The sequence below is a fragment of the Notolabrus celidotus genome, chromosome 6 (assembly GCF_009762535.1).
Source record: "Notolabrus celidotus isolate fNotCel1 chromosome 6, fNotCel1.pri, whole genome shotgun sequence".
Lineage (NCBI taxonomy): Eukaryota > Metazoa > Chordata > Actinopteri > Labriformes > Labridae > Notolabrus > Notolabrus celidotus.
This window is the reverse complement of record NC_048277.1, coordinates 27,722,721-27,746,392: the sequence shown is the minus strand read 5'-3', so window position 1 is coordinate 27,746,392 and position 23,672 is coordinate 27,722,721. Positions and strand designations below refer to the sequence as shown.

The 23,672-nt window shown below is 39.8% G+C and overlaps 3 protein-coding genes across 6 annotated transcripts in view; 1 reads left to right on the top strand and 2 right to left on the bottom strand.

The window, feature by feature from the left end:
- Positions 1–453: 453 nt before the first annotated feature.
- On the bottom strand, positions 454–3,323 carry LOC117814636 (sialic acid-binding Ig-like lectin 11). 3 transcript variants are annotated; one of them, XR_004631606.1, is made up of 9 exons: positions 3,212–3,323; positions 2,985–3,077; positions 2,575–2,889; positions 2,140–2,430; positions 1,357–1,641; positions 1,140–1,251; positions 909–1,041; positions 757–794; positions 454–501 (listed from the first exon to the last, which is right to left on the bottom strand). XR_004631606.1 is itself a non-coding variant. In XM_034686091.1 (8 exons), exons 2-7 carry the CDS (start codon positions 3,055–3,057, stop codon positions 930–932), a joined length of 1,188 nt encoding a protein of 395 aa, XP_034541982.1. In that variant the 5' UTR covers positions 3,058–3,077; positions 3,212–3,323; the 3' UTR covers positions 658–794; positions 909–929. The 3 variants fall into 3 exon arrangements, 2 of the variants coding, with proteins under 2 accessions (XP_034541982.1, XP_034541981.1); XM_034686091.1 differs by lacking the exon at positions 454–501 and having other exon boundaries at positions 658–794; XM_034686090.1 differs by lacking the exon at positions 454–501 and having other exon boundaries at positions 658–1,041.
- A 1,151-nt stretch (positions 3,324–4,474) lies between these two features.
- LOC117814521 lies at positions 4,475–13,778 on the bottom strand. Of its 2 annotated transcripts, XM_034685909.1 has the most exons (8): positions 13,692–13,778; positions 9,186–9,289; positions 8,947–9,039; positions 8,538–8,846; positions 7,181–7,456; positions 6,411–6,695; positions 6,180–6,285; positions 4,475–6,088 (listed from the first exon to the last, which is right to left on the bottom strand). In XM_034685909.1, the coding sequence occupies exons 3-8, from the start codon at positions 9,017–9,019 to the stop codon at positions 5,980–5,982; spliced, it is 1,158 nt and encodes a 385-aa protein (XP_034541800.1). In that variant the 5' UTR covers positions 9,020–9,039; positions 9,186–9,289; positions 13,692–13,778; the 3' UTR covers positions 4,475–5,979. The 2 variants fall into 2 exon arrangements, with proteins under 2 accessions (XP_034541800.1, XP_034541799.1); XM_034685908.1 differs by lacking the exon at positions 13,692–13,778 and having other exon boundaries at positions 9,186–9,372.
- An 8,032-nt stretch (positions 13,779–21,810) lies between these two features.
- Positions 21,811–23,672, top strand: part of LOC117814283 (A disintegrin and metalloproteinase with thrombospondin motifs 20-like) — a 100,208-nt gene continuing 98,346 nt past the window's right edge. The window contains exons 1-2 of the mRNA XM_034685516.1: positions 21,811–22,420; positions 22,574–22,935. Coding sequence (XP_034541407.1) covers positions 22,330–22,420; positions 22,574–22,935 — 453 coding nt within the window. The 5' untranslated portion in view covers positions 21,811–22,329. The remainder of the gene's footprint in view (positions 22,421–22,573; positions 22,936–23,672) is intronic.

Genomic DNA, 23,672 nt, shown 5'->3' with positions numbered 1-23,672 from the left:
GGATAAGATAAGATAACATACTCCTTTATTCGTCCCACAACGGGGAAATTCACGGAGTTACAGCAGCAAACAAGAAGGTGTACAGTACAAGAATATTTACTAGAAAAAAAATGTCCATCAGAGACGACAGCTTGGCCATAATTCTCCTGTCAGCCAGCACCTCCACAGGGTCCAGGACTGAGCTGGCCTTCTTCACCAGTTAGTTCAGTCTTGCTCTCCTGTATCCTGTCCGCCCACAGCAAGTGAAATCCTTCCAATGTGGCGTCCGTGTCCAGTGGTCGCTCTGTTAGCATGATGCTACTCTGCCAGTATTCCCTCTGGTGCTGGGTCAGCTCGTCCACCTTATCATAGATAGATCTTACATTCCCCATAACGGTGGGTGGAAGGACAGGTCGATGTCGTCTTTTTTTAGCTTGCACCTCAATACCAGCACGTTGTCCTTGCCTCCTTCTCCTCAGCTCGCAGGGAACATCGGGCCTAGCATCGTTTAGCATCGACATGCTACAGGATGATAACAGATGATCTCGTATGTAAACATTGCGACCATGGTTACACGTAGGATCTCCGGACACACACAGGAACAAAAATAGTAAAAACACCACTGCAAACGTAGCCAGTTTTGGTGTCCATGGCCAACAATTGAGTCATTAAAAGTCATGACAGGCTCCAAATACAAAGATAACTAAACTGATAAGAAAAGAAGTCGAAAAAAGAACAACAAAGAGAGAGCTGCTGCAACAAGCAACCACTATGTACCTGGGCTACTAGGCTCGATGAAACCCCCCTTCCAGGCCCTAAGATAAAGAGGAAAGAAAGTAATAGAACGATAAAGGGTGGGTATAGAGCATCACAAAAATAATACATAGCACACACTTAGTCTGTAAAAGACAATACTGAAAAAGACTAACACAAGTATGACTCAGCACTTTTCATCTTAGCTGCGGAGATATGACGCTGTAGTCTTGCTCAATTTGAGCTCTGTTCAGGGAGGCGTAGGTGTTCATCATCTCCTCACAGAGTTTCTCTTGTGACCTCTTGCCCCTGTGAAGTCAGAAAAAATGAATGATCGGATATTTTTTTGGGAGACATGACAGGAATCTATTTAATTATTTTGGGCTACTTCAAGCCTTGCTTTTTACCGTTTGTAAAAGCAGATGATCAGGCTGATGAGAAGGACCAGGGTCAGACTAACAGAAACACCTACAGCTATTATCCAGGGAAGGGACACTTTACATGTCTCCTTCTCATTCACTACCAAAATTGAGACAAAAAAAAAACAAAACAATGAAGATTCACCAATACAAAATGAGCATGTTTACCCCATGCACTCTGGGAATAAAAAAAGTGACTACTCACAGTTCACAGAGTTCCCTGTGTAGTTTTTAATTGGAATTGCAATCTCCCTCAGACCCAGTGCATTGCTGCTGATGCACCTGACACTGGTGTTGAAGAAGTCAGCTGCATTCATGGTAAGGATGCTGTTCACCGTTTGGGCATTGCTATAGGTGTTAATGGAGAAGTCTGTGAGAGAGGATACAGGCCAGGTGATGGAGGATGTGGGATTCCCCCAACTGATGCACTCACAGACCAGGAGCTTTCCTTTAACCATGCACTGGGAACCATTTTTGAACTTAGGTGCAACTGGAAAAAAAAGGTAAAAAATAAGCACTGAGTTGTTCAGTCGTCGTCGTTCAGTCGACAGCTCACTGTTCTCCAGAAGATAATTACTGCCAGTAAAAAACAACTACAAGTTAATACAATCTTTTTATGGCGTGAAATGCTTATGTATAACATCCAACTCAGTTTATCTAAGCACTAATGTGTCATGAGATTTAGGTCATAACTATTCAAGTTATCAGGGTTTTTTTCCCCCAAATATGACAGTCTAATGTAGAAAGTTCAATATTCTAATGTGATTCCTCTCACTATTTAACAAGATAGTGACTTCTCTTGTTACAAAATTATGAAATGTGAATGTCACAAGGATTGGGAAATATCATGAAAATACTTATAAACATCTTGTGGTAAGATGGAACATGTCACTTCTTTGTGACACTGATCTTTCTCTTGGTTTCACCAACACACCTCCTTATCAAGCTACAAAAATGGCCTGTAAACTGAACATCGCTGCAAACTTACATTGCACAGTCAGCGTGATGGTTCTCTCAGCAAGAATGTTGTTTTCATACTCTACCACACATGTGATGTTGGCGGTGTTGTGGTCATATGCTGATGGTATGAGGTTTAGATCCAGTTCATCTTGCCACATACTAAAAAGCGTGTAGTCTAGATAAGTGTTTTTAGAAGTATTTGTCGTCTTCCATTCGATCTTTGCTCTGGCAGAACACAAACGAGGAGCATAACATCTCATTGTTGACTTCTGTCCTTCCTTTAATGGAGGAACCAACACAGTTGGTTTTCGTGTTAATGCTGAAATGAGGACAATCAAAATCCAAGAACACCTTTAGTTATTTAAGCTGGACATGTAGCAAGATAATGCTTTCAAATGCTATATGGTCAGTGGGTATTTCATGTCTTATATACTTTATATTTTCAATCATCAAGATTACTCACCAGAAACTGAGACCCGAACCCTCTTTGGAAACACATACATCTGATTACACTCCCATTCCAATTTAAAGCCATACTCATACTCTCCTTGTGGCAGACCATCTATCCGTAAAATGTCTTTTGTTGAATTTTCTTTATTTTTAACAACTGTCAGAGAAACTGTGTTCTGTGGATCTCCCCTGAACCAAATCCTTTTATACGGGACTTTCACTTTGTTTTTTGGAAAGATAATTTCAAATGGGATCACAATGCAGTCGCCAGATACCACTTGAAGGTGTGTCTTCACAATGATGGAAAACTCACTGTCTTTTACAGTTCCTGACAAAAAGAAAAAAAAATTAACAGTGCCCAAAATTATATTCAATGTTGGATGTGTTTCTTTACATTTACTTAAATGTAATATACAGTCAAACCTTTGACACACTGAAGCTGGCCACTCTTGATCTTCAATAAGAAGAGGAGAGCCACGTAGAGGATTAAAAACATTGTTGTGCTCTGGAGAAAACCTGAGAGCAAATGAATCATTACAGAAGGTAAATCCACCCCTTCATATTCTCCCACTTTGTATATTCTATCTTCACACTGCAAGTTTACAAATATATGAACTATCACAAAAAGTGTTTAAAATGTGTTTACTCACCCTGTGTTCACTGCCTGTGCTGCTCAGTGCTGTCAGTGTCTTGTGTTAGCTCCAAACAACTATAGTTAAGCCCTTCTTATTCTTTTTGCAGTTATTTCCTGCTTTGTCGTTCCCATAAATGGTTATATGAATGCACCAAAATTCAAAGGGTCAGCCCAGCCTCAAATGTAGCTCTGCTATTTTTGAGTGCTGAAATAGGAAGTGGTTTTTAGCAGGAAATGGTGTCATTAAAGTCTTGTCCATATTTTTGCAAACGCACACGAAGATGGTAAAATAAGGATTTAACCATTACTGTTGGAGGACCTGTGTTGAAAAGAACCTACATTCATCTCTGTCTTTGACTAGAATCAAATATTTCAAAATAGTTATGTAAGGTGTGGAAAAATTGAACTTAAATCAAATGTATTATCTATTTACATTGTCCATTTTTTAACTGTCACATCACTGCACAACCTGCACAGTGTACATAGGCTGTTTTTAACTGTATTTTATTGTAATTTTATTGTATTTTATGTTTAAATGTTTGCTATTTAAGAGCTGGAAGAGAAAAACAGCATCTTGTTTTTCCTGTATGTCTTCGTATATATAGTGAAAATTGACAATAAAAACCTTTGAATCTTGAATCTGACATCAGTTAAGAAAATGCCTTACTGAGGCTGCAACTGAGCCACAGAGTAAATTCAAAATGCTTTTTTCAAAATCCGGGAGGTAAAATAACACTAAATATTTTAATGGAAACACCCTCAGAAATTCTTTACATCAGTAATCTTAATCTGATTTAAGATCCTGGGACTACCTGTTTATGTGGACGTCAGCGCCCCCTGTGGACAAAACCATAACTCTCGTGTCTTTGTCCTGAACATGTGTAAATAACATTTTCTAACAAAAATCTCATCCTGCTTTCTTTTAACAGCCAAATTGATCAGTCAGACAGTGAATATTTGCTGTTGAGAAAGTAACAGAGGGCTGTTTCTTTTGTCTGGTCCAACACCAGGCCCCTCACAGAAGTGACAGAAATTAAAAATAACATTAGAGAAACAGCCAGTCTCGTTGCTGATGGTCTTGTTTGCTCTTGTCCGTAATAAAGAGACGTCACTGTTAATGTCAGTCTGTTTCATAACCAGCTAAAAACTCCTCACAGGAGCTTTAACCTGGACTATATGTCATAAAAGGTAATAAAGCAAGTTGAGTACATGAAAGAAAACAGTCAATAATTCAGAGACAGCTTTGACAAGTGGTAGATATAATGGACTGAAACTCAACGACAGAGGGTTTTGTCTTTTATTAACATCCATTTTTATGTTTTTACTGTTTTGTAGCATTTGAGCAATAGTGCAATCTAGGAAAAAAGTTATACAAAAAATATTAAAGCCAAATGGAACAAAAATATATTATACTTAAATAAAGAACATTCTACAAAATGACACTTCATGTTGCGGGTGTCTAACATAGTAAATGTTCATTCATACTTTACAAAAAATGGATCAAAGCACACTGAAACACTATGCTAAAACCAAGCAGCAACCTCTAGTGTTGACAAATGAAGCCAATGTGATAGTGCAAAAAACTGTAGTACCTCCAGTGTCCACTGGAGGTTTGCTGCCAAAGCTACAAAGCCCCCATTGACACCCATGTTAGAATGCCCTTTTTGGGGCTTTTATTCCTTTGAGTCAGAGAGGATAGCATAGTGGACAGAGCAGGACACTGAGAGAGATAGTGGGGACTGACATGCAGTAAAGGGGCCTGCAAGTTGGACTCAAACCTCTAAGAATATAGTCTCTGTAGACCGAGCAGGTGCAACAAAATTTCCAGCAAAATTGAACCTGTTCACAGCCTGGTGCAGAAGAACACTTTTGGTCTGAATAGCTAATTTCTTTTTTCAAAAAAAATTTAAGTTGGACGAGGTTAAACAACTCTTACGTAGTTAGGGGCGTGGCCTAGTTGACTGACAGGAAGGCACAATGTTGGTGTTACACTAAGGGAAGAGCTAGTGCAAACCCAGACAACTGTCTGAGTTATAGAGCAGGAAGCATCATCAAAAGGAGCATTTTAGGTGGACACCGTAAGTATTTTGGACTGTTAGACTCTTATAATTCAGTAGGGGGTGGTTATGCAACAACTTTGACTACTCAACACCATAAAACTCCAAAAAGAACAAGAAGAAAGGAGGTTGTGTCAGCGTTTCCAATTTGGTGACTCCCATTGTTTGGCTTCAAAACTTTCTTCAGAGACCAGTGGGTGACATCGCTGACACTACCTCCATGTTTTATGAATTTCTTCCTTCTGGCACAAACAGTCTTAGTTATCTGCTTTTGAATTCATTTTAACTGTGTCATATCTAGTGTCTGTTTCTTTTGCCCAGTACTTGCTTCCTTCTGTATCCTCATTTCTGAAACACAGGATGGAGTAACAGGACTGAAAGGAAATAGATATATATTTTCTCATGGTCTGTGAGAAACACTGAAGTTTGATTCTACAGAATATGTAGGGTAGTACTTGCTATCTTCTACAGTAATAATCGCACACAAAGATGTTTTCAAGACCCAAAGTGAACTAGTTTGAAAACCCACATGATGAATTTGTTGAGTGCAAGACTAAATCACTTTTTTTTCACCAATACTAGTCTAAACAAGTATATGTGTTCCCCTTTGTTACAGGATTTGGGAAGTAACTTTATGTTTAAAAGTATTCTCACTTTTTTTCCAGTCAATATTTTCTTCCAGGAGCCAAGACGGAGATTCCTCACACCAAGTATGACTCAGCACTTTTCACCTTGGCTGCGGAGATATAACACTGTAGTCTTGCTCAACATGAGCTCTTTTCAGGGAAGTGTAGGTGTTCGTCTCCTCCTGGGGTTTCTCTTGTGACCTCTTGCCCCTGCAAAATCAGAGTACAATATGACATAACTAAACCTGGTGTATTTATCATTTTGGTTGGTTGTTGTGTCCGTGTGGTTGCAGATTGTTACCATTTGTAAATGCAGATGATCAGGCTTATGAGAAGGACCAGGTTCAGACTAACAGACACAGCTGTTATCCAAGGAAGGGCTACATTGGATGGATGGCACTCATTCACTATATAAATATAAATATAGATATGTAAAAGAGTGTTAACCATCTTCACATTTAGAAATCCCATTTCAGATTTAGTGAGAGACATGTTTTCCCTATGCCCTGAGGAGATCAAACTGATTACTCACAGTTCACAGAGTCCCCTGTGTTTTTTCGAATTGGAATTGCAATCTCCCTCAGACCCAGTTCATTGCTGCTGATGCACCTGACACTGGTGTTGTAGAAGTCAGCTGCATTCATGGTAAGGATGCTGTTCACTGTTTGGGCATTGCTATAGCTGTTGATGGAGAAGTCTGTGAGAGAGGCTTCAGGCCAGGTGATGGGTGACAGGGGATTCCCCCAACTGATGCACACACAAACCAGGAGCTTTCCTTTAACCATGCACTGGGAACCATTTTTGAACTTAGGGGCAACTAAAAGATAAAAGAACAGAAAAAACACAGAGTGTCAGTCATGGTAATAATTTGCCGGATCTCTGTTGTAGGATAAACACACAACTTAATACTGTGGTGTCAATGACACACGGAGTGTTTGCATACTTATAACAAAATAATCTGTTGTGTTCAGTTACAGCATAATTTATTTGTGTCTCAAAACAAACAAAAAGAAGAAATGAAACAAATTGTATTATTGAGACATATAACTGCATATCTGCACACTGTATCCTAATTCAAACATGAGTTTCACACTATAACAATGTTGGTTCAAAACAATTAATATCATAGAACATTCTGATGTTATCACATAACTTGTGTATTTACTTGAAAATACCATGACCTATCTTAAAAACATGTTACATCATAAAATGTATCACAGTATAAATGACACATCGCTTTTTTCCTCAGTGACAATTCTACACCAACATTGAGTTGTAAAACAAACCTCATTGCAAACTTACATTTCACAATTAATGTGACAGTTTTCTCAGCAACAACGTTGTTGTCATACTCTGCCACACATGTGATGTTAGTGTTGTGGTCATCTGCTGTTGGTGTGTAGATTATTTGTCCTCTCCTGAACCCCCTCTCAAACTCGTAATACTTTTCAGCTGCTTTTAACCCCTTCCAGTGGATTTTTGCTCTGGTATAACACAAATGAGCAGGATAACATTGCAGTGCTGTGGTTTGTCCCTCCTCTAATTCGGGAACCAACACTTCTGGTTTCCTCATCAGTGCTGAAAAGAACAGAATCAAGATTTAAGATCATCATGTATCATTAAAGCTTGACATGTTGCAACAGATGGTGGAAAAATGCTTCAAAGGTGACATATCATGCTCTTTTTTCATCAAAATATATTGGTCTAAGAGGTCCCCAAAACATGTCTTTAAAGTTTATTGCTCAAAAAACACTTTGAAATCAGATTTTTGCATGCCTGTAAACCCCACTTTTTCAGCCCTGCTCAGATCAGGCTGTTTTCTGTGTCTGTGCCTTTAAATGAGAATTAGCTCTCTGACCACGCCCCCTCAGGACGTGGATGTGGCCTCGGCTCTCCAGCACGTTTATCTAATGTTTACATGTTGGCTGAATATACACGGCTGCTCACAGACCCGCGTCACTTCAACCCTCTGAATTTGATCCAGAATCTGATCCTGACGGAGAGGCGCCTGCAGCAGGACCTTTCTGAACGATTGGTCACAGATTTAGTGTTTCTTGTTGTTTTATTTGTCAGTATGTCGACGTGTGTCTTGGTACACAGCGGCGAACATATAGCTATGTGGCTATGCTAACTAGCGCTAGCACTTATTCATGAAAAATAGAAATCATCCACTAGATCTTCAAATCTGCAGACGTGGGGAGTAAAACCGACCTTTGTGTTTATTAAGACAGCCTACAACTAGCATGCCTCCCTCCTAAGCTCCTTGTTAGCACACGTGTGCAGGGAATGAAAAACAGAGGAGGAGTTGAGTTGTATTTTATACAGTCTATGGGCTGAACAAGCTCCGAGCTCTGACTTCCGTTACAGACCAGATGTTGTTGTGACGTAAGAAAAACACAGAAAACTGAAACGGCTCGTTTCAGCACACATTTACAGAAAGGTGTAGAAATCAGAACATGGGCAGAATGGATTTTTTTTTGTAGACATGCTAGGGACACATATTTCAGGTAGAGAACCATTAAAAAGTCAATTTTGCATGATATGTCACCTTTAACTATCAGCAAGGTTATTTTTTGCTTATTACTGTATATACTTTATAGTAGTTCATCTCACAACAATAAGCGTTCTACATCATGCAACCATGAGAAACATTACTCACAAGAAACCGAGACCCGAACCTTCGTTGGAAACACATACGTCTGATTACACTCCCATTCCAATTTGAAGCCATACTCATACTCTCCTTGTGGCAGACTATCCATGCTGAAAACGTGCTTTGTATCTTGATTTTGAACAACTCTTCTAGAAACTGTATTCTGTGGATCTCCCCTGAACCAAATCTTTTCATACGGGACTTTTACTTTATTTTTCGGAAAGGTCAATTCATATGGGATCCTAATGCAGTCTCCAAATGCCACTTGATGGTGTGTTGTCACAGTGATAGAAAACTCACTGTCTTTTACAGTTTCTGCCAAAAACACAAAACACAATTATTTACAGTGTCCAAAATTAAATTCAGCGTGGAATTTATTTCTTTACATTTACTGCAGGTCAATATACAGTCCAACCTTTGACACACTGAAGCTGACCACTCTTGAACTTCAAGCAAAGGAAGAGAATCAGAGAGTAGACCAGAGCCATTGTTGGGTCGTGGAGAAAACCTAGGAACAAATTAATCAATGTTGTACGTAACACTGAGTAATTCAATCCCTTTCTAACATTTATATGAACTTTAACATCAGATGTAAGTAGTGTTTAATTCTTAGCAAGTCTTAGCAGTATCTTATTTATTTATTGATGTACTCACCCCTCAGTCTTCTTCCACTGCTGTAGGTTTCTGATTGGTCAGTGTTATCAGCGTCCTCAATTCACTTTAAAAAGCTTGTTTTAAGTTTAAAGATTGTTGTTTTTCTGTAAAAAAAAAAAACCCTCACAATTAAAGAAGTCAAAGCTTCTTCCGCTCTGTCCAGGTTAACTTTGAGTCCTGTTAGTTTGAGTACTAAAAAGGGAAGTGGTGTGTAGCAGGAAATGTCATCATTTCAGTGTCATCAATATTTTTGTCCACACAAAGTGTGACTTTTAGTTAGAGGAGCTCCAGTCAAGAAGAATTCAAATGTACTAAAACATATTTACTCTTTCTTTCATTACTTATAAATACTTGTAGCATAAACAAAAAAATAAATAAAAACGTACGGTCAGTTATGAATAAATTCTGTTTTGACAACTTTAAGCCTGAAACTCTTTGGACACTGACTTAAAGGTAGTTGCAGCTCAACCTGTGAAACTGTAAAACAGCTTATTTTCTCAAGGTCAAATTACGCTGATTAAGTTGAAGTTAAATACCGTCATAAGAAAATGACATCAAGTTTCTGAATGCTGGAATTATACAACATGACAATGACTTAGTCATTTGGAAAGAAACAAACAAAGGGCACTGTATATCGCAATTACTCCTTTGTCCCTAAACTGTTTGTCCTTGGCCCTTGATAAAATCTGTCAAAGCAGTTTGAAACACTGTGGTAGCACAAGAAGCACAAACAAATAAGAAATGTCTTTCTTCCATGAACAAACTTAATAATTATCCATTTCCAGATAAACTGATCTGTGCACTCTCTCTTGTGTTGATTTCTGTTACAAATACTTGCTTCCTTTTTGCACATCCTCATTTCTGAGCAACAACATGGAGTAATGAGGCTGAAAGGAAATTTACAATGACATGACATGACATGAGAAACTCTTAGGTTTGCTTGTACAGAAGCTGTAAGTAAGCGCCAATCGTCCAGGAGACGCTTGACCCAGAGTGAATTACTTTGAATTGAGAATCCCTTCAAACTAAGAGAAATGATCCATTGCTTGAGTACCACACTCAGACAGTTCATATGCACCCCATAGCTCCAAGTGTAGAGAGTGAATATTACGTTATAGTTACCAAAAGACAATCAGAGCTTTCTATCCATGATAGAAAACCGTCTCTCATTGGGTGGTGTTATCTATTTCCACCACATGTGACGTCCCTGTTATATTTGGTTGCTGGTCACAAATAGTGCAGCAGTTGTTCCGCATGTGGTATGTGGGGATTTATTACTTCATCCTGTAATGTTTCCTCCTCTTAGTTTTTATTATATTATAGTGACATTCAGAGCACCAGGCACCCTGCATGCAAAGAAAAGCAAATGCTAAATGTTTGCATATATGCAACACTTGTCTGCTTGAAGACATGGTTCTGAAGCACTGTCTTGAAAACTGACCCTAACTGTAGTTGATGCCAAACCTCATGTGAGTAAGTTATTAATGGGGAGGGTGACTAGAATCCAAAGATGTGTTTGCGTTTATGTGTTTGATGTAAAGAGACTTGATGGCAGTTTGAGGCATGAAGCCATCAAAATAGAATCTGAAGTGTTAACTCTGATCTGTGCCAACTGGTCAACATGAGAGTTTGCAGGGTGAGGGAAGGAACCTAGCAAAATTCAAAGAGAAAAAAGAGAAAAGGGGAAGCACAAGACGTGGGAGGGCTATGCATTTCAGGAAACATATGTCTGTTCTCTTTCCCAGAGTTGGATTACAAAATCAATCAATTACTGGCACCTCTTCTTAAATATAGATTGTGTTTATTTTGTTCATTCTGTGCCAACCCCAACAAAATGGGGGGAGGACTAATGTGCTGAATCTTGAATTTAATAAACAAAAGAACCAAAAGTCAAAAATCAAATAAAACCTTACTAAAACAGACCAAAAACTAAATCTCAAATGTCTAAAATAAAAACACAGGGAACACAAGGAATCACTGGGAGAATGCTAACACAGAAAACAGACAGGGAGGAAACCAGGCATGAAGCATAAGGTACATCTACAGAATTAAACAGGAAAACAAAGACGGATAAAACACAAGGAAAAATCTCAAATTAAACAAGATCAACGCACAACACAAATTAGGTGTAACTGTTTCTTCACTGGGATAAGTGGCTGTACAGAAGCACTGTCTGCTGTCTGGGTGGGTGTCTCTTTACTTGTCCCAACCACTTTCAACATTTTATTGTCATTTTTGAGTACAGGTGAATCCAAAAAAGTTAATTCATACTTTTATATGTTAGCTTGAGGGCTATGCTAGCTGTTCCATCCTGCTACTGGACTAGCTACTAGGTATTAGGCTAGGTTAACATAGTCCGCCATGATGCTGACTATCCAAGCTATGTATTTTATTTTATTTTTCAAGGTTATATTTTTGGGCTTTTTTCCTATATTCAATAGGACAGCTGAAGAGAGACAGGAAATGTGGGGAGTATAGAGTGGGGGAAGACATGCAGGAGATGGTCGCAGCCGGGAATCGAACCGGCGACCCCTGAGGACTGTAGCCTCTGTATGTGAGGCGCTTCTAGGACAGCTAGACCACCAGTGCCCCAAGCTATGTATTTTTTAATAACATAATCAGGTCTTTTCACATGACATCCTATTATTGGAAGATATCAATTCGAACTTACACAACTCAAAATTACTCACCCTAGAGCCAAGGGTGACAACTTCCGATGCTTCAGTTACATAGCAGAGAGTACAGCTCTATTCTCGTGTCACTGAACTTTTAAAGTTTGAAAGGTTTTTACTGAAGCTCTACAGGCTACTTCTATTTATGTAGCTTCAACAGCTAAACAGAAAACACTTTATTTCTAACAGAATTTTAGCCAAAGAGAATATATGGGGTTTAATAGGGAGTGTATCACTAATATGCTAATGTGCTTAGTGTTACTAGTGTAACTGAATTTCTGATTACAATCCCTGACACTGTTCAGTATCTACAAAAATAATTGAATATGTTTAGCATTATAAATAAATACATTATAAATAATGTCCAACTCTGGTCAGTTACAGTTCTCATGAAGCAGCCAGTAAAAAAGGGCTCAGTCCAGTGTAATCTTTACTAACGACCTCACATACATAGCTCAGTCTCCACTATGTTGTGTGTGTACTATACTAAAAAAGGACCAGAAGACAGATCCAAAGACTCCCAACTGGACTGTCATCAAACCTCATGAGTCACTGCTCACTTAAAGTTCACGGCTGTTAAGAACCAAAATACTAGGCAGCTGTTTCTAGCAGTGCCTGTACCACTTATCTCGGCTTGATGAGTTCACTGTGCAACACAAGAAAATGAGAATCCCTGCAGAATGAAATGGACAGCAATTTGCATTTTGGTCTTTCTTTGAGACAGCATCATGTGTGTGGTGTATTTAATTAATGTATAGACATAGCAGGTAGCAAATGAATGTTTGTCACAGGAAATTCTCTGATGGAAAATGTTTCCTCTTGTGAAGTAGACCAAATAAAAAAGATGACCTATATGATACAAAGGCTTACCTGCATCAACTCTATCAAGTGAGAAATGATTTCCTAAACCTATTTCAACCTGCTGGTAAAGACATGTGCATTCTTTGGGGAAAGAAATCAACACTTCCCGGGAAGGAATGTGAGAGTAACGTTAGAAGAAATCAGCACCCACTATTTCCATCATAGGGTTAGGATGCATGGATTGCCTGCAGGCAAGTGCTGGAAGGAAATACATATCTGAGTGAAACCCAGTCACTCAGGGAAGGTCACATGACTGACGTAACAGGCGGCATGTTGTAGGTGGAATCATTTTGCATTGGCATGAAATACTGGCATTGCTGCTGTTTAGATCATCATCCACTCTGCGCAACATTCATGACAGTGATAGCTCTTTACAGTTTATGACTCCCCTCCTGGTGATCTTTTTAAAGCTAATTTCAGCATTAAACATGATCTCACCTCAGCTGAATGTATTTTTAGCCTCCCCGTTTAGAGTAACTGATACAGTCATGTGATGTATTAAATTTGGTCCTTATGACACCAAACCTTTCCCGTTCACACCCTTAATCAAAACAAACACACACATAGACCAAGCCCTAGTTTCCCCTCTCAAGTCTGTTTCCCTGAGGTCCCTGATAGGACTGGAAAAGTATACAGTTCTTGGTATAGAAAACAGAGCAAATGAAGTGTTTGGCCTTTATGGGGGTCAGCTGAGAAGTCACCAAGTAAATATGAAAGAGTTTGTAATGGTGCATATTGGGAAATAGGTTGTTACTTCCAAGGTTAAACCTATTTATTGACTCACTGAGCTCACATGTGGTGTAAATCTGGGCTGGCGTGACACGAGAAAGGAGGGCCAAAAGGAGGCTATTTAACACCTCTGTGGTTAGCCAGCGAGACACTGCCCAACTATCTGACCTACTGACAAGACCAGTGCCACCTCAAGTAAAGTGGGGACATTTTTTTGTACAATAATAACCCAACCACTACTTACCAGAGAGACATCCCTTGACTTGCCTGTTTCTGTCAGGTCCAGAGATTCATAGCAGGTTTAAGCTGTTTTAATGCTGATCTACCAACCTGGAAGAAAAACAGAAAGAGAGAGAGAGAGAAACGGACAATCAAATGTTGGACACATCTAAATTTAAGCCCAAAAGACTCACTTCAATATAAAGCATTAAAAACCCAAGAGCAGAACCTTGATAACTCTCCCCTTAATCAGCTGGTGAGGAAGCTAATCAGCCAGACTCCAGTCAGCACTGATCCAAAACACAACCAAATTAAACTCATCATGAAGCACTCCAAAGATCTGTATTTAGAACACTGGAGAAACCACACAAAGACCCAAAGTAGAATTAATTGTTATTTGACCCTAAACCGTGATTATAAACTGTCTAAATATCTGTGCAGTGTCAGAGATACAAAACAAAGACGTATCCTGACCAAATACAGGCTGAGTGACCACCAGCTAGCTGTAGAGACAGGGAGACACAGGCAGACATGGCTGCCCAGAGAGGAGCGTCTATGTGCTCACTGCTCTTCAGGGGACATAGAGACAGAGATGCACTTCCTCCTCTACTGTAGCAAGTTCTCTTTTCTAAGAGATTCCCACGACAGGCAAATTACTAAAATAGTACCAAACTCCCCAACATTAACCCCAGAAGAGAAACTGTCAGTTCTCCTGGTGGAAGGGTCAGCAGCTCCTCTGGCTGCTAAATATGTGTCTGCCTGTCACAGCCTGAGGGACGCACCATCCCATAATATCTGATTTAAGGTGAAGGTTTTTATGAGCATCCCGCATCAAGTGAGGACATATGAGACATGTAATATATATAATATGTAATGAATATATGTAATGAATATAATATGAAATGAATATATATGGAATGTATGTGTATGAATTGTATGTGCTTTGGCAACAACATGTCTTTGTTCATGCCAATAAAGCAAATTGAATTGAATTTAATTGAGAGAGAGAAACTAGCTTGCAAAGTTGAGCAGCCAAAGAGGCAGGCTATTGTCTAATGATGATGTACTCCCCATCCGATGTACTGCTGCCTTGTTTAGTGTACGTGACCAAAACAGGATCAAGCTGATTTCTTGGCTCCTGCTGTAACTGCTTGTACCAACTTATCAACCCGCACCAAATATGACCCTGCACTTGGGCCATTAACCCCACGGCAAAACACTATTTTCTGCCAATTCAAACTTTAAACCAGCAAGACACATCTGGTTAGTAACAACCAAAAGTAAGGCCAAATAAGCAAGACTTTTGGACTCAGTTTGTGAGTTGGCTAGAGAATTGTAGAGAAATTAGTCGGGAACAACTCTTGAAAAACAGATAAATATGTAGAATTTTTTTAAGATATCTTGGATCTCTGTGTCACAAAGTGGTTTATTTGCGTAGCAGTACAAATCCTGTTCTTGCGTTACTTGACATTATCTACTATAGAGGCCTTGAATTAAGAGTTAACAGAACTGTACAATGATAAAATTATCAGGGAGTTTCCACTGTGTTCCTCACGTGTTCCTTCTTAAGAACTCAAAATACAGTGTCCTTTCTTGTAATGTGTAACTGATAATAGCCTCGAACAAGTCTTCCTACTAATGTCACTCAGCATGATTTTGCTTGTGATGTAATGACCTCAGCAGTATGATAATTAACACCATCCCTGTCATGAAAAGAGGAAGTCTAAATACAAGATCTGTATCTGTGAAAGCAGCACTACCTCATCATTTATTTACACTGTCTCCACTACAGTCATTACAACGTAAAATTAAAAGCCTTACTGTTTTGTTTCTGCTTGCGAAACCTTCTTCTTCTGCAAATCTTCTTGTTTTGTGTCAACAATTTTTTTTTATTTTGCCACAATATGATGATTCATCAATCGTTCAGTGCTTGGATAGTGGTGAGAGAGTGCTGCCTTGACATTGTTGTACAGCCGTCTGCAGGGCTAAGACAGACAATGCCTCACTTAATGGGAGCAGGGAAGAGGTCAAAAAGACCACTGTGTTTGAAGGGCACTAAGAATTCAGCGGCTTATGAAGCTTCGTCTTTAGGGCAGTGGGGACCGGAAGCCTTTTTTTTTTGGGAGGGGGGGTGCTTAATCTGAAGTGCAAGCCAACACAGGTCTCAGGTGGCCAAGCTCCTTGATCAGCACACCATGAGAGCCACCTGAACGTTCCGAGGAGGGGGAGGGAAGGAACAGAGATGGGATAGAAAGGGTAGGTGGGGCCAGTGTGTTATGGTAACCCCTTCAGTGACACAGTAACCTGCTCTCTCTACCTCGCTGTTTATTTCATCAATCCTCAGCAGTGAGTGCACCATTAGCACAGCAGGAAGGGTCAAATAAAATGAGTGTTTAATATAACTTAACTTATTGTTTGCAATCTAGAATTTAATAGTGCTTGAGCAATATCACGTGAGAGAGAGTGCTGTTGTATTAAAAACCAGTACAACAGCACAACCCCAAGTGTGTTATTACTTTTTTTTTTTTTTTTAAGTTATATTTTTGGGTCTTTTTGCCTTTATTCCCTAGGACAGCTGAAGAGAGACAGGAAAAATATGGGGAGTAGAGAGCAGGGGAAGACACGCAGGAAATAGTCGACCGGCTGCGAATCGAACTGGCAACCCCTGCGACGGGGACCGCAGCCCCTGCACGTGTGGCGCCCAGACCGCTAGGCCACCAGCGCCCCAAGTGTGATATTACTTTTGTACAACAGCTCTACCAGCAGCATGTAGTAGTAAAAGATAATAAGCATGAAGCTGATGTGTAATCATTCCTCTGGCTTGGCCAGTACAACAAATTATGTAACTTGACTGAATCTGGACTGTTTGAAAATGACACAAACATTAGAGCAATTCACATTCACATTTTCACCTACCAACAAAAATGAACATAAGCTGGCTGGTAGATCTGGGGGATGCCAGGCTGCTCTGTTTTGTTAGCTTAAGGCACAAAGAGCTACATGATTAACACAAGAACAAATATCATGAGGTAGATCAAAACAATAACATTGCATATGAGTTAAAAGCCAGTCTCCTGGTTAAAAGTATTGGGGTTTTTTTCCCATCCAGTGACCTTAAATTGACTTTGTCTTTCTCAGATTCTCCAAACTTCATTAAGTGCTGCAGATGGATTTACAGGAATCGTTAGTTGAAAGGAAAATGCATTTCAGGCAGGATATGTAATGTGTTTGAATGAGATGCAACAGCTTGTAAATATGCATCAGTCTATGATGCAGTGGAAATAAGAGCAGGCTGCTTCGTCCCCATATCAAGTACATAACATTCATGCCTTCTTCCTTTTCCTTATCCCTTTTGTTGTTGTGATAAGCTGCTTTTTCATACTGTCCACACTACCTTTCACATCTTTGTACTCAAAGAAGATTTACTGTAAGATCTGTGAATAATCATTCTAAACTTGTCAAGCACAACACCAACAAATGTCTGTGATGTATTGCAGATTTTTGGTACTCTCCTGTGATGAATGACTCTGTGGTTATGTTCCAGTCTTGTAAAACGTGCTAGTATGTGTTGCAATACTGCAAAGAATGGCTGGTAAAGGCAAAGCCCTGTTGTGTATCAGAGGGTATAGATCACTGTTTTGACTGTGGAGTTCAAACCCATTGAACCATGAGAGAGAGAGTGGCTTTGGAGTTGTTTGAGCTCTTGGGCCTTGGCTTAAGTTTGGGGTAAAGTAAGGAGAGGTGGAGGGTGTCAAACTGCGGATGATAAATCACCTGACATGTCAGTGGAAGAGCTTCCACTGCTGCCTTTAGTTAGCGTGTACAGTAGGAATAACTGAGCCGTGCTTTTGTGTAATGATGCTTGGAGAGCTCCAAGAAATCTGGGAAAGAATTTCTGGTGTTGATGTCACTATTATAATGTGATTTACAAATAATAGTGCTCTTAACAACCATTTATTCTTTTGCACAAGATATTCTGGGCTCCTTGCAGTGGGAGCACACTCTAAAATTTAGGGTTTAACAATGTATAAGAGGCCTGCAGGCAGAAACCGACTCATGTGCAGAGACCTGACTGTACATCTGGTAGATATGGGGTAGGTTTCACCCATTAACCATGGCATCTGTGGAGGATTAATGAGTACACAGTGCAGCCACACTAACCCTAAATTAGCTATCCAGTGCAGTCATATGGCTAATTTTAAAATGTGCCGTAGGTGATAGAGGCTTGTCAGTGGCTTGGTGGGTGAATTGAAGTTAAAGTGATAGCTTGAGGACTAGTTTCCCATGCAGTAAAGGATCCACCCTGCAATGGTTTTGAAAGCTGCACATCTGGGGCTCATCATTATTATTTTAAGAGCCATTTTGCTTCAACCCTCCAAGTTATATAAGGAAAAAATGTCTTTGTGATCATCATTTGTGAAATATATGACAAAATCGTTGCTCCAGAATGAGTCCTTCAATTTCAAATCAAATATAAAGTGTATGACTGGGGAATCAAACAAGAATCAAACATAAGTCATGTAGGAATTTGTTTCTTATGTTTGTTACACACACTGTCATATTCGATTCTTTTTGCTCATTCTCTCTTGGGAATTGATGGTGAAAGAACAGTGACAGTGGTTTGATGGAATGAATAGCCTCACAGGAGGCTTGAAGACTGAATGAATAACACATCAGGGAGGAGTTACAGTGGAGAGATTTGGCTCTAAATAACAATAACTAAATCTCAGGAGCTCTAAATCTAGATGCAACTTAGCCAGTCTGACTCGAACAATGAGCCTTGCAGTGTATTTGAATGGACCCTATTCATTTTGTAATGGCGTTTTGAGAAACAAGAAATCAGAGTGTTAATCTTGCTATTTCAAATTTGAGCTATCAGATATTATTTTTGTTTTAACCGTCTTTTGATTGCACAATTTAAGTTCTTAGGGTTTTAATATTGCATGTGTTAATCAAATTGACTCTGATTAGGAAATCAGCTGGGGTGCATTGTCTCTCAAGAACAAACTTGGGGTAAAACAGTGTTTAAAATACTTAATGAAACAAAATATCAGAGATTTTTTATAGTTGCCTTGTACTGTGCATTGTAGCTGTGATACGTGATATTCAGAATCACAACACAAAAGTTTAAGTGCCAAACCAGTGTTTGGTCTACCACTGACCACACAGTGATTTTTAGCAGAAATGTGTCCATGATACCACAAAGTTCAAAGAGAGAGTAAGAGAAAGATGAGTGTGAGAGAGACTTTTTAAGAAGTAATAGCCATGACGTGGAGACTAGATGTTTTGTATCAAAGAAAGAGCTTACCGGATCCAAAAGTGTTTCCGGTGAGCCAACCGAGTCTAATTACTCACAATGCTGTGACATCAGTCTTCAAAGGACGTGAAAAACAAGTCTCCTTTCACACGTCCATCAACTTTGTGTAGGACTTTACGTGCCTAAATGATTAACGAGAAGCTGACCACATCATGGCCAAGGAAGTCCACTTCCTCCAATAGATGACAGTGAAGAATGGCTCATAATGCCCTCTGTGCTAATTATTTTGTGCTTTGATTGCTTTATTTTTTCCCACGAGTAATAACCAAATATTCATATGGATAACTCCATGAATAACATGTAAAATACGGTCAGTATTGCCCCTTAAATTAATCTTCTCTTTATGTTTAATTTGACTCTGGTTACAATAGTTAAAAAAAAAAGGTTAAAACAAATTCAAGCCTGCAATCACTGACCTGCTGATGATCTTGCTGAAATAGAATGCAGTCCATTTAAACCCAGATCATAGCCCTTCTTTTTGTAAGTAATATTCAGAATATGACAAAAAAACAGATAAGTTATCTGTTTATAATATAAATGTTCCAATGGAATCTTATCACATCAAGTGTGGATTCAAGCCCTTGAAGTTTCTGTACTTCTTAGTTCCAACAATATCACAGTGACTCGATCAAAACTCTAATCTGAGAGGTGTTTGTGTTTACATTTATTCATCCATTGTGTGGATGAATGAATACATTCATGTTGCTAATATTGCATCCTGCACCTGAACAAAATGATCACCCCCTAGAATAAATGTGTCTCTGGCAGTTTCAACTTATACAGTGATATAAGATCATGTGACATTAAAGTAATTTAATTTCCTAGACAAACATTTTGGTAGGTATCTCTAAAATGTCAAGACAGAAGATTGTAATCAAGCTGCAAAGCTCACCTATCTGCATTTTAACTCTTGTGGAAATAGAGAAGTAGTTTATATACAAGCTGCCAGCGTAAACCCATGGAAATTATTGACCATCACAGCTAGCTTAGAGTTAGCCCTTTGTATTTTGAAGACCCATCCTTACATAGAAGTGACAGGGAAATTTATGTGTGCTTTTGTCCTGTATAGAGTTCCTATGTGTATATTAAACAGAGTTTACTTTTATTCCTTTTTAAAGTCATGGTTAAGCAGACTAACTGAACATGCACGTGTTGGTTTACGTGCACTGAAAGTTAAGCTAGTCGAAATGTGCTCTCATCTGTGCAGGAGCGGAGGCGGGCTGCATACTGTATAAAACTCTGAGGTTCTTGTCTGTCTGTTTAACAGGTGTGATTATTGTGTTTTATATCCTTTATGTGAGTGTAATGTTTATGCTTGTTACGCAGCCTTTTGTATGTTATCCCTTGGGGAGAGGAGCGGAGGCGGGCTGCATACTGTATAAAACTCTGAGGTTCTTGTCTGTCTGTTTAACAGAATAAACGCAGAACAAACAAAGTCCTGGTGTTGGTCGTTAGTCAACTTTAAACAAACACAACGCAGATTTCCACCGGTTACATTTACAGCCTGGTTCAAAAAACAGCTTGGCTCTACGTAGTTAGTTTCTCTATCAGGACACACTGTACTGGAGGTGATTTTTTTTTTCTAACTTGACGGCTCAGAAGATACTAAGATTACGAGTTTTTGGCCAAATATGGACATGACTGACTTGACTCCCGCTCGGGAACACATAGCTGTTGGCTAGGAGGCTCAAACTCCGCCCTTTTACATCACACTTTGCCTGGTTGAGTTCCGCATTTCCAATATGGCTGCCACCGTCGATTGGTTTCAAAACAGCGTTCAGGAACAGATGGTCGACGTCACGGATACCACGTCCGTTATATATACAGTCTATGCATTGGACTCATATTTTTAGACTGGAGGTTGCCACTTGGAGAATACTCAACAAATCAATGCGAAAACTTCTGAGCAATTGGAGTTTAGTTTCCTTATTTTAGTAAAAGGCATTGAACAAAAAGCCTCAAAACTGTTATCCAATTTCAGTCAAAAACTTAGAACAGCAAACAACCCTCAAAATGTCATGGTAGCTAACCTAATGTTACTACAGTCAGTTTATTCAAGATAATGCAGCTAATTCCTGAAAACTAAAAGTAGTTTAAATCTAAATACTCTTTCCTAAAAAGGTTCAGTATGGAAGCATTGCAGAATAACATAATGTTTTTCATCAATACACTTTTCTGTAAAAACAGATGTAGTCTCTAAATTATCCTTACATAGTATATTAAAGCTGCTGTTGGTCGTTGTGATATGAACATCAGTTCGGAGAGAGATTTCGAATGCCAACACTACCCCTCCCCTCTCTGCTGTCGTAACCCTGACCACAAAAGATTGTTGTGTGCGTTCTATGAGGAAGAAGTGGGTTCCCAACCAATCAGGGCTACAGAGGGTCGGGGAGTAGCTCAGATTGGTCCGTGATAACGAGGAACCAGGGGAATAATAACATTGCTTGATACAAAGGCATTGGACAACACAGTAATTTCGCCATAATCTCAAATTACTTCACTTACAGATGAATCCGATGGGTATTTTGACCTTTTCTCCAAACCCAGCAGAAAAAAAAGTTCAGTTTTTTACACCATTCCTACCAATAGCAGCTTTAAGTGATGGATAAACTATATGTTAATATTGTATAAAGTATCATTTTGAGACATGTGTTGTGTTGGAGGTAAATGTGTTTATTCTGTATTAAAATATTTGCATAATGATACATATATTTGTTATTTTTAGTTAAAATTAAGCTCACTTAGGGTGCTGCCTGGCTTCTGTTTAAGTTCCTTGTGGTGTCTTCTTAGTTTTATGACAAATGACAAAGAAACAAACCGGAAACTTTGAATTTGAGATGATTATCTTTCTTGACTGCTTTTTTGCACAATGCCTGGTGGTGTTCGCATGCTTTTTTGACACTGCAGCACTCAGGCCAGCCCTGTGTGGTGGTCGAGGCGCACTCACCATTGGCTCTAGAGCCTATAGGGGCGTTGCTGTGCAGTTGGTGAGTGCTTAGGGTGCACGGGGTGTTCTAGGGATGGCTAAGGGAAAGCGTACTTGGCACTGATCCCTCCTTTCAGTATAGACTGCAGTTTACATTAGGCAGCATTTTTTTTTTTGCTCAGGGGGGGGGATGAATGTGTCATAAATAGTTCGCGTTTATAGAGGGGTAGTGGATGCATGTTTAGCAATGCGATGAGGCCAGTGCACTTTGCAAGACTTGCGCTGCAGAGAGCCTCCGCGGATCCCACGACCTGTTGCTGACAAGCCGGCGGAGAAGGAGAGGGAGAGGGGGAGCCGCTCGGGAGAGACGGAGGGTACTGCCTTGGAGACGACCGCCGGGGTTTCTTCGCAGAGGAAATCATGCAGTTTGCAATCTGGCTGGTTGGACTAATGTGTCATCTGTCAGCACTTGTCCGGGACACTTTGCAACACCGATTGCATCCGAAACAAGGTAGTGTTTTGATTTATGAGAACGCTTTGCTGGAGGTGTTCTAAAAAGTAATGTGTGGTGATTGTTAAACTGCAGCTGCATTTATTACACTGACGCATTATGCATTATACTTTTGTTTATGAATCACAAGTTTCTCTCACTTTTATTCTGCAGAAAGCTTCATCAAGCAGCTGTCATCATATGAAATCATCACCCCGCTCCGTGTGAATGACTTCGGAGAACCATTCCCCCATAAATTGCACTATAGAAGGAGACGCAGAAGTTTAAATGATGACCTGTCGGGCTTACGGGTTCACTACAGGATTGATGCATTCGGGGAACGCTTTCATCTCAATCTGAGCGCACACTCCGACTTCATAGCCCCCTCTTACACAGTGACACACTTGGGAGCAGAACAGAGCAACGACACGGACTCCCACTTCCATGACCCGAGCAATATGCGCCACTGCTTTTTCCGCGGACACGTCAACGCCAAGACGGAGTACCCTGCCGTCTTCAGCCTGTGCACTGGCCTTGTGAGTATTGACTCTTCACTGCCCTTAAAGTTGTTGTTTTTTAGACCCTTTAATCAAGCCATGATGAGAGGCTTCCACAGCTTTCTCCAATTCCATCCATGCATGTCCCCCATAATAACCCGCAGCTTAAGTGAAGTGTGTATAGGAGTATAACAAGAGTAAGTGTTACTGGACTTATGTCACTGTGGAGGAGAGCGTGCAGGGCTGCATCTCTCAGTGCCTGTGTGGGGGTGATGCTGCTCTTGCACGGTGCAGAATGGGCATGGGTGGTGTCACGGTCAGAGTCAAACGCTGATGTGGTAACAAGGAGCCTTTCTGCTGAAGTGCTCTTCAGCAAGACATCTAGGGTTGCTGCTCTGCTGCTTACTCTGCTGTTTGGCAAATGGGGACAGGGCGGATGAAACACAGTTTTCTTAGAAAGAGGAAAAGTTTTAGATTTTGTTGAGGTGAAAACATCTGTATGTGCAACATTTTTTTTGTCACTTCTTTGCTGCTACATGACACCTCTTAATCCACCATAATAAAGCTTTATGATAGCTAACATCCATATCGAAGGGTCAGGAAATCAGTTACCATATATACTTGTGTTAATAGATTTGTCATCTTGGCACTTTATCAATCATGTCACTGCTGCTATAAGTCACCTATCAATTTTTATGAATGGGAAGTGTCATGTAGCAGACATGCTCAACATGTTGCCAGTAATGGATCAGCTGATCAACTAACATCTTTGCAAA